At 44.3% G+C, this 10,732-nt stretch overlaps 1 protein-coding gene across 1 annotated transcript in view; it reads right to left on the bottom strand.

The window, feature by feature from the left end:
• Positions 1 to 5,418: 5,418 nt before the first annotated feature.
• LOC144601759 (copine-9-like) overlaps positions 5,419 to 10,732 on the bottom strand; it is a 334,902-nt gene continuing 329,588 nt past the window's right edge. Inside the window, 1 exon segment of the mRNA XM_078414143.1 lies at positions 5,419 to 8,953. Coding sequence (XP_078270269.1) covers positions 8,762 to 8,953 — 192 coding nt within the window. The 3' untranslated portion in view covers positions 5,419 to 8,761.

The raw sequence follows: 10,732 nt of genomic DNA, 5'->3' as shown, positions 1-10,732 counted from the left end.
GGCACTGTGGTCACGGTGTCTATATCCTCTTCCATTCATTCGGCTTTCTGGAAGCTTTCACGTTTTAACGGGACTGAGTGCCCTCTTGTGGGCAACATATCCAGTTTCCCTCTCCCCTGACTCTCAGTCCGAAGAAAGGTTTCGACCCGAAACGTCACCCATTCCTTCTCTCCAGAGATGCTGCCTGTCCCACTGAGTTACTCCAGCATTTTGTGTCTATCTTCGGTGCGAACCGGCATCTGCAGTTCCTTCCGCCACTTGCAAGGTACACCCATGTCCTGGAGAATTCTTGTTGTATTTTGTTACATTCTTTCCTCCCATCCACTCCTCTCAGGATAGGATATCTTTATTTGTCATCCAAAAAACAAGTCTTTTGGACGAGATTTCGTCACCCACAGTCCAACAATAAGAGCAATAAAATAAGCAAATTACACAACCCCAACCAACACAAAACACACAAAAAAAAGAAACATCCATCACAGTGAGTCTCCTCCAGTCACCTCCTCACTGTGATGAGCCGATGGTAGGCCGCAGCAGGAACGGAGACCCGACCCAGAAAATAAAGGTCGGGTCTCCGTTCGGAAGGGACAAATTTACAATTTTACAGTTCCCCCCCCCCCCCCCCCACACATAGTGCACAACCACAAAAAAACTCTCCATAATGGCTCTTTATTATCACGTGTGCCAAGGTACAGTGGAATACTTTTTTTGCCTTCGGCTCAGCAAGACTAACACCATAGATAAGCACAATCCACCAGTTAGTACAGAATGCATAGAACAGTCCACTGAGTCTATGTGCAAGAGGCGCCCTTTTGGCGCCATTGTGGCTGCAACTGGCCACAAAGGTTCATTGCAGCCATTGCCTCCATTCAGGTTGTCCCACAAACTGTCTTCTCTCTCCTTGCACGGCCCTCTTCAGCACTTGTTCCCGAGGGGTGCCTCGCGTAACCATAACACAATGTAGTGTGCCAGTGAGAATCACGGTATGCACAAAAGGCCCAATTTCATCTTCTAACCTCCCAAAGATGGTGATTTATGTTGTCGAGTCATCCTGCAGCCCATGCTGACCGTTTATACCTATTTATACCAATTGTAATGTATTCATGCATATTCATGTGCCATGTTAATGAGTGGGCGTTCCTTGAGCTAGGAATGCTGGGTAAATAAAGGCTGGTGTGATTCAGGCAACTAACGTGTGAGTGTACTTTATCTTTATGCCGTGTTGAACATAACACCAATGGCATTTATTTGCACGTGGTCCATTGCATTCCATGCCTTGGTGATTCAAATGTATGTCTAGATACTTCTTGGACACGGTAACTCAGCAGGTCAGGCAGCATCTCTGGAGAACATGGACAGATGACGTTAGATACTTCTGCTTTCATAACTGCTGCAATAGTACCAATTCTACCAAAATGATCAATTGCTTTAATCCCAACACAAAAATAAGAAGCATTTCTAACTGGCCCTTCAGCGATAGAAAGTACTTGTTTATCTGCCCCTATGGAACTGCAATCCTAGCGTTATACGCACGAAAACAGACCCTTCGGCCCTACGTTCATGCTGTCCAAGGTTTCCTACCTGAGCTGGTCCCATATCCCTGTAAACCTTTCCTGTCCATGCACCTGTCTAAATGCCTTTTAAACGTAATAATTGCACCCTTCTCAAGCACTTCCAATGACTGCTGCTCCAAGTACCTACCACCCTCTGTGCAAAAAAGTTGTCCCCTCAGGTCCCCTTTAAATCTTTCCCCTCTCACCTTTGATCTATGCCCTCTAGGTTTAGACTCGCCTACCCTGGGAAAACTGTGACTATTCATCTTATCTGTGCCCCTCATGATTTTAAAAACCTCTACAAGGTCACCCCTCAGCCTCCTGTGCTCTAGAGAAATCAGCTCCAGCCAATCAAGCTATCCAGTATCAGCAACATCCCTGTGAATCTTCTCCAACTTAATGACATCCTTCCTATAGCAAGGCATCCAGAACCGCATGCAATACTTCAAGATTTCACTCCTGGATGTCTCACTAACATCCTGTACAGCTGTAACAGGATGTCCCAACTCCTGTACTCAATTCCCATGACGGATGAAGACAAGCACACTCAAGCCTTCTTCATCGCATTGTATACCTGTGTCATCTCTTGCAGAGAACTGTGTACCTAACCGCCTAGGCCTCTCTGTTCCAGATGGGTCAGAGGAGGAATTATAATGATGCCAAGAAACCTGATGACATATTATCGAAAATCACAAGCGTAAAGGTGGTGCAGTCAGTGAATGACAACTTCCTAATCATAGACCATCCTTTTTCCCCAAAGAAAGAAAAAGTTTAAAGACCATAAGAGAACTCCATTAAGTGGGCGGCACGGTGGTGCAGCGGTAGAATTGCCGCCTTACAGCGAATGCAGCGCCGGAGACTCAAGTTCGATCCTGACTACGGGTGCTGTCTGTATGGAGTTTGTACGTTCTCCCTGTGACCGACGAGGGGTTGTCTCCGAGATCTCCGGTTTCCTCCCACATACCAAAGACGTACAGGTATGTAGGTTAATTGACTGGGTAAATATAAAAATTGTCCCTAGTGTGTGCAGGATAGTGTTAATGTGCGGGGATCGCTGGGCGGCGCGGACTCGGTGGGCCGAAGGGCCTGTTTCCGCGCTGTATCTCTAAATCTAAAAATCTAAATCTAAATGACTCAATATCTTGCAGTGTAGGTAAGTTCAATTAAATCCCAATGGGAATCTTGTGCTGACAGTAACGAGAATTAATTCTGACAAAGAGTCTTCGACCCTGAAACATTAACTGGCTTCTTTTTCTGCAGAAGATGCTTGAACAGCCAGCATTTCTTTATTGTTTCAGATATCTCAAGTGTTTGGCACCCAATGAATTACTTATGAATTCAAAAGCCCTAATAACTACTTGTGTTCGGCAAACAGCCACACAGTAATGAGTAATCAGTCATTCTGCTTTGGGTAGTATCTGCTGAGGAAAGAAGAGAACAGAACTCTTCCCCTAAGCATGCCCTTAGGGCTGTAGAAACAAGAAACTGCAGGCACTGGTTTGCTGAAGAAGACACAAGGTGCTGGAGTAACTCCGCAGCATCTCTGGGGAACACGGATAGGCGATGTTTCGGGTCGGACATAGGTCTGCCTGAAGACCCTCTGTTTAATGGATCATCCAAAGATCTAATAATGCAACATGTTCTCAGGACTCCATTGAGTGTCGTACTATTTAATGCGTTCCAGTCATGGAATGATACCAATTGGCGTCCCGAGGACGATATAAGTTTAAACCACAGGGTGCGATCGTGTGTAACAATAGCATTAGACTCTGGCCTATATTACTCTCTATTGACTGTGATGGCCTGAAGCCAGTGATCCCATAATATATCCAATAGCTGGTTAAGTATAATTGCTCCCAATAGTTATGTGTTCTTGCACACATAAGGTCTCGATATTTTATGGAAACATATGGCTTTTAAATGTGCTTTTAACTCTGGGCAGTTGTATTATCTAGGAACTGAGACGCTACTGGGTTGATGGATTGTGCTGCTTGCTGCACACATAGGTAATCCATGGGGCATTAAAAATATTTGCATTTAAGCACGACCATGGAAAACTGCTGAAACTTATATCATATCATATCATATCATATATATACAGCCGGAAACAGGCCTTTTCAGCCCACCAAGTCCGTGCCGCCCAGCGATCCCCGTACATTAACACTATCCTACACCCACTAGGGACAATTTTTACATTTACCCAGCCAATTAACCTACATACCTGTACGTCTTTGGAGTGTGGGAGGAAACCGAAGATCTCGGAGAAAACCCACGCAGGTCACGGGGAGAACGTACAAACTCCTTACAGTGCAGCACCCGTAGTCAGGATCGAACCTGAGTCTCCGGCGCTCAAACAATTACTTTTGGTTCGGGACAGACGTGCAAACGCAGCACATTCTGAGGTGGCATTGTTTTGCACGTTTTCTTTTGCAAAAATAATTTCGGTGGGGAGGTGCGGGCTAGCTCAAGAATGATGAAGAGAATACTGAACTTTTATAATTGTATTTTAAGAAAAAATGTATTATTATCTGCATTGCGTTTGTCAGTGCATATGACCAATGTACATTCTCATCTTTTGACAAAGGGAAAGACTTCTGCTCTTTAAATACTTTCATTTAGTTTTAGATCTGAAGACTCAAAGTGCTGGGGTAACTCAGCAGGTCAGGCAGCAGCCCTGGAGGACATGAATTGATGACTTTTCTCGTCGGGGCCCTTTGTCAGACTCTGTTTTGGATTGGGATCCTGTCTCAGACTCTGAAGATGGGTCCCGACCTGAAATGTTCTTCAGGGATGCTGCCTGCCCGCTGAGGTACTCCAGTAAATTTGTAAATTTCCCCGGTGTGGGACGAATAAAGGAATATATTATTAATTTGTGTCTTTTTTTGTAAACCAGCATCTGCAGTTCCTTGTTTTGACTAGTTTAACATCCATCTCATCTATTTGAGCAGATAGAATGTTCCTTGATTTAACATTGAATGAAATAAATCAATGTTGACAACTACTTAACAGGAGATGTACAAATCCTGTGAAGTGTTGCCTGTCGTGGTTATAATTTAACACCTGAATCACCTTGCAAGCAGTGAATGATCAATTCAGTGATTATTTGACAAAGAAACACTTTAACAATGCAAGGCACACAATGTAACAAATTGCCCGATGAAGTTCAATCAGGCAATCTTTGCCGATCCAGGTTCAAGAACCGCTTCTTGCCAACAACCATTAAGCTCTTGAAGATTACACAACACAACATCAGACTCTTGCCCAGAGTGGCGGAATGGAGAACCAGAGGACATAGGTTGAAGGTGAAGGTTTAACAGGAACCTGAGGGGTAAACATTTTCACACAAATGGTGGTGGGTGTATAGAACGAGCTGCCAGAGGAGGTAGTTGAGGCAGGAACTATTGCAATGTTTAAGAAACTATTAGACAGGTGCATGGATAGGACAGGTTTAGAGGAATATGGGCCAAACACAGGCAGGTGGGACCAGTGTAGATGGGACACGATGGTGGTGTGGGCAATTTGGGCTGAAGGGCCTGTTTCCACGATGTATGACTGTATGACTACTCTCAACTATGAAGTTCCGTGGACTGTCTTTGGTTGTGCTAAGGAGTTATTTTGCGCACTAGTACTGTGGTTATTAATTCATTGAATTTTTCTTTATTATATATTATCGATGTGTATTGCATTTACAGGCCTGTGATGCTGTTAAAAGTAAGAATTTAATTATTTCGTTGTCGGTACATATGACAATGAAACATTTTTGGCTCGTGAAGAGATGTGGATGTTTAGTCGATTGGGGAACAACAGTTTTCAGTTCTTTCAAAGGGGTGGAGGTGTGTTTTGATTTTGCTGTTTTTGATTCCAGAGGTTTGAATGGGGAAGCATTGTAGACATGAAAGATGGTGCGTAAGGATGGCTGTGACTTACTGTGGTGACAGAGTCTGATCACGGTCTCCAGGTATACTGAATGCATACATCTCAGGTACCAGTGAATTCATAAAGCAGCATGAGTCAAAAGACTTTAAGAAAGGAAGCAAAGAAAAACATTTGTATAAAAGTCACTCCCACCCTTATATTCTTTAATAGATTCATAATGCAAAACACAAATATCATTGGGCATGACCTCGAGTTGACATTGTATTGATGTGCTCCATTACAGAATGGCAGGGGTTGGCTTCTTCAGTATTTTTTTTTCTGGTCAATCATCCTATTCTCCATTTGAGAGATGACTAATATCAGCCTCATCAGCAGAGCAAGACAGTTGCTTCCAGTAGAGGGATATGGGCCGAATGCAGGCAGGTAGGACCAGCATAGATGGGATATCTTGGTCGGTGTGGACAAGTTGGGCCGAAGGTCCTTTTTCCGTGTTGCATGACTCCATGACTCTAAAGCTACGTAGCAGTGTTCTGCAAGATACACTTGCGGCGCAAACCCACAGGATACATCAACTATTCACAAAGCAGTGTGGTCCTCGGGTTGTGGTTATTCAATGGAAATGCACCCTTACAGTGAGGTCCAAAAGCCACATTCCAGGCGAGCTACTACAGAACACTTTAAATGCATAATAGTGCAGTTAGGCTATATGGACGGATGCACAGTGGAGTTCCAACATATAAACTTTGGAATAGGATTAAAAGAACTAAGTTCCGCAGATGCTGAAAATCTGAGGTACGAACAGAAAATACAACAAATAATTCAGCGGTATCAGACTGCTTCTTGGTTTTCAATTTATAACATCCGCTTTCCACCAATGCTGCCTAATCTTCTGAGTATTCTCTGATTTAACGTAGTAGACTTTGATTTTGCATTTCATTAGATCTTCATATGCAAGTCTTCGAGTGGTGATAAGAGGAAGGAAATATCCCACCAAACCACTGCACTATCTGCCCTGTTGGTTTTGGGGTGTAAAATGTTGATTGGTACAGGACGCAATTTAAGGTAACAGAGATGTGACCATAACGTTTATATAGAGCGCTGGAAAATTGAGTGCTATAGAGCAGAATCAGTAGCACGGTGGTGCAGTGGTCGAGCTGCTGCCTTACAGCGCTAGAGTCTCAGGTTTGATCTTGACCCCGGGTGCTGTCTGTTTGGAGTTTGTGCGTTCTCCCTGTAACTGGGTGGGTTTTCCCGGGTGCGTCAGTTTCCTTCCACAGTCCAAAGATGTACAGGTTTGTAGGTTAATTGGCTTCTGTAAATTGTCCCTAGTGTGTCGGATGGTGCTGGTGCATGGGGATCGCAGGTCGGCGCGGACTTGGTGGGCCGAAGGGCCTGTTTCCGTGCTGTATCTCTAAACTAAACTAAAACTAAACTCAATCACACGTATACATCTCAACAAGGCTTCTTTTCATTTAGATGTCGGATGTTGTCATTGAATGTTCTAAGTAGCAGGAGACTGCTGATGTTTTCAGGATGTTATTAGATGGTAATCTAACCTCAGGGGAAAACATTACTCTTGTGGTTCATCAGTGGTTGCTTATACCATGGTGTATGGCAAAGAGACCTAGTCATGGCATCGAAATAGTTTCTGAATCGGGGATAATAATGTGACTTGGGCAATGGAAACACAATAAAAACACCAGGTCCAACAATGTGAATAGTGATAGTAGAGGGCTAATGCACTGATGGGAGCCCTGCTGCAGATGGACTGAAAGAAGATTAATGAACTGCCTTGTGAATCCTTTCATGAACTGTATACGGGTTGTGTTGGAAGGAACTACAGATGCTCGTTTAAACCAAAGATAGACACAAAAAGCTGGAGTAACTCAATGGGACAGGCAGCATCTCTGGAGAGAAGGAATGGGTGACGTTTCGGGTCGAGGCCCTTCTTCAGACTCGTTGATACAGGTTGACATTATTCCATCCGTCTCTAGACTTTCGAGATACAGAGCGGAAGCAGGCCCTTTGGCCCACCGAGACAGCACCATCCAGCAATCACCACGTACACTAGTACTATCCTACACACTAGGAACAATTTACAATTTTACCAGTCAATTAACCTACAAACCTGCACATCTTTGGAGTAGGGGAGGAAACCAGAGCACTCGGAGAAAACCCATGTGGTCAAAAGGAGAACATACAAACTCCGTACAGGTAGCATGCTTAGTCAGGATCGAACCCAGGTCTCTTGTGCTGTAAGGCAGCGACTCTACTACTGCACCAGTGTGCCACCCTATGTGTCCTGGATTGGAAGATGATTAAGGAACTGCCTAATGATTGCTTTCATGAACTGCACATGGGTTGGCATTTTTTGCATTCATCTCCAGATATTCGTAGAATGCTAATGCTGACTGTCTAGTGGTTGAATCCTGAGCTGCTGCTTTCAAAGCTTAGCTGAAGATGGGATTGATTGGCCTGTAAGGTTTAAAGTCAAGGTGGAAAAAACTTGGGAGTTCTGCTTTTCCACCCTTCTGCAGAGCACATTAATCTCAATGAAATACAAAATCAATGTTACCTCATCAAAAAGAAACAAAGATATTCCTTGTCGAGGGGGATGGATCATGTGTAGGCAGATGAGATTAGTTTATCCTGGCACTGTTGCAGGACTGGAGGGCCTGAGCTACAGGGAGCGGTTGAGCAGGCTAGGATTCTAGTCTTAGGAACGCAGGATAATGAGGGGTAATCTTCGTTGTTCTGTGTCCTTCTTGATTCCCCTAATCTGGGCCAGAGGCTCTGCGCGTCTACCAGATCTATACCTCTCATGATTTTTTTGTTTCTGTGCTGTACTTTCCCTAATGTTCTGTGTTGTAGTTGCCTCTGTCAAGTACCGATTACAGAGGGCAGCTTTACGATGCAGCATCAATGGTGGTTACTGCTGCCACTGGTGTCTGAACTAATATGACAGGAACACTGTGCAAACATCGAAAGCTCATTTACAGGCAACCGGAGGCCGAGAGCATAATTATTGTGGCAACTCCAAGTGGAACAGAGTAAAGCACAGATTTAGGGAGAAGGTGGATGTAGCTGTAACCAAGCTACAAACTGTAAGTGATTGGTGGACTTCATCCAATATATGTCCGTTATTTCCGTCCATAACGACCACGATGATATCAACAGCTGGAATAGATAGGGCCAATATTTCTACAATGGAACAGAGGCAAGTTCGACAACTGTCCATATCTCTCTCTCAAACACGTGTACGCTGAAGTCCCAATTGGAATCATGTTAAAAGCAGTCTATAAGTACCATGATGAGAGACAGTGTGGTCGTCCTCAGATCCTTGAGTGGAATGATTGTTGTGAGGCGGATGTGTAGGAGGGAGGGGCAGGCCGAGGCTTTAGGTCCCTTGTCTTCATGTAGGAGAGCAGCTGATCTGGGATTTCCGCTAACACGTCCTTAGCAAGCCGAGCCATACTCAAGACGTGGTTGCCAGAGCGATCGACATAGTCTCGGAACGGGACAAACTGAAAAATACGTCACAGCAATGGAGTTAACATTGGTGTCACTAACTCATCGAAAGTAGTCTGGAGGCACATTTGAGTCCAGTAGTCATCAATGTTTCTTTTTTTTTTTTACAAAAAAAAAAGACACAAAATACTGGAGTAACTCAGCGGGTCAGGCAATATCGCCGTCTGTATCCCTCGTTTCCCTCTCCCCTGACTCTCAAGCTGAAGAAGGGTCTCGACCCAAAACGCCACCCATTCACCCATCCATGTTCACTGGACTGCACAGCAGAGGGTTCAGGGGGAATCGCAGAACAATGGTTCAATCTCCAAGTTTTCACCAGCAGGCTTGAGGCAGATTGCCATGCCCTTTCTCTGAGCTACTTTCATGGAGATTTCATCTTTTGACTTCTTTCCTTAAACTGCTCCTCCCCTTGGACTCACACCATTGGTCAAGTAGCTTCCTCACAGAGTATTTGCACTGTCCATCGATACAGCCATTTTCCCTTGCTTAAACATAGTTGCTCAAAAGGAAATCATTTGAAAAAAAAAATCATTTTAATATTCCCCCTGTTTATTCTCTCAGGACACAAGGAGCAGGAGCCCGGAAAATTAAATCTTTATTCCCAGAGGCACCAGGTTTATCCCAGAGTGTTGGCATTCCCAGTCTGGTGTTACATGTAAAATATCCCATCCCTGATATTAGTCTCCCTGACCTGTAGTTTGCACGTTTACCCCTCTCGGATTGTTTTCTTTATTCCCTTATCGTGTATCTATATCCATTCCTTCTCTCCTGAGATGCTGCCTGACCTGCTGAGTTACTCCAGCATTTTGTGAAATAAATACCTTTGATTTGTACCAGCATCTGCAGTTATTTTCTTACACTATGTATCTAGACAATAGACAATAGGTGCAGGAGGAGGCCATTAAGCCCTTCGAGCCAGCACCACCATTCAATGTGATCATGGCTGATCATTCTCAATCAGTACCCCGTTCCTGCCTTCTTCCCATACCCCCTGACTCCGCTATCCTTAAGAGCTCTATCTAGCTCTCTCTTGAATGCATTCAGAGAATTGGCCTCCACTGCCTTCTGAGGCAGAGAATTCCACAGATTCACAACTCTCTGACTGAAAAAGTTTTTCCTCATCTCAGTTCTAAATGGCCTACCCCTTATTCTTAAACTGTGGCCCCTTGTTCTGGACTCCCCCAACATTGGGAACATGTTTCCTGCCTCTAACGTGTCCAACCCCTTAATAATCTTATACGTTTCGATAAGATACACAGTAAATGGCTTGATCGTAATCATGTATTGTCTTTTTGCTGACTGGATAGCAGGCAACAAAAGCTTTTCACTGTGCCTCGGTGTGCACATGACAGTAAACTAAACTGGACTGAACTGGATCGTCGGAGAGTGAGAGAACTTCACATCCAAGGAGGAATAGAAGATTGTGGCCAACACATCCGTGACTTCTGCTCTTCCTTCGCTCAGTAGCTTAGTCCTCGGACTGGATAACTTGGCTAATTAGGATGTTATTAGATGGCAATCTAACCTCAGGGGAAAACATTACCCTTGTGGTTCATCAGTGGTTGCTTATACCATGATGTATGGCAAAGGGACCTAGTCATGGCATCGAAATAGTTTCTGAATCGGGGATAATAATGTGACTTGAGGGATTACATGGGCAATGGAAACACAATAAAAACACCAGGTCCAACAATGTGAATAGTGATAATAGAGGGCTAATGCACTTGACTGGCGGGGGGACTGTTTTGGTTGTCTCAAAATGCAGCGATGGAGCA

The sequence above is a fragment of the Rhinoraja longicauda genome, chromosome 17 (assembly GCF_053455715.1).
Source record: "Rhinoraja longicauda isolate Sanriku21f chromosome 17, sRhiLon1.1, whole genome shotgun sequence".
Taxonomy (NCBI): Eukaryota; Metazoa; Chordata; class Chondrichthyes; order Rajiformes; family Arhynchobatidae; genus Rhinoraja; species Rhinoraja longicauda.
The sequence above is the reverse complement of the archived record's forward strand: the minus strand, read 5'-3'. Positions and strand labels throughout refer to the sequence as shown.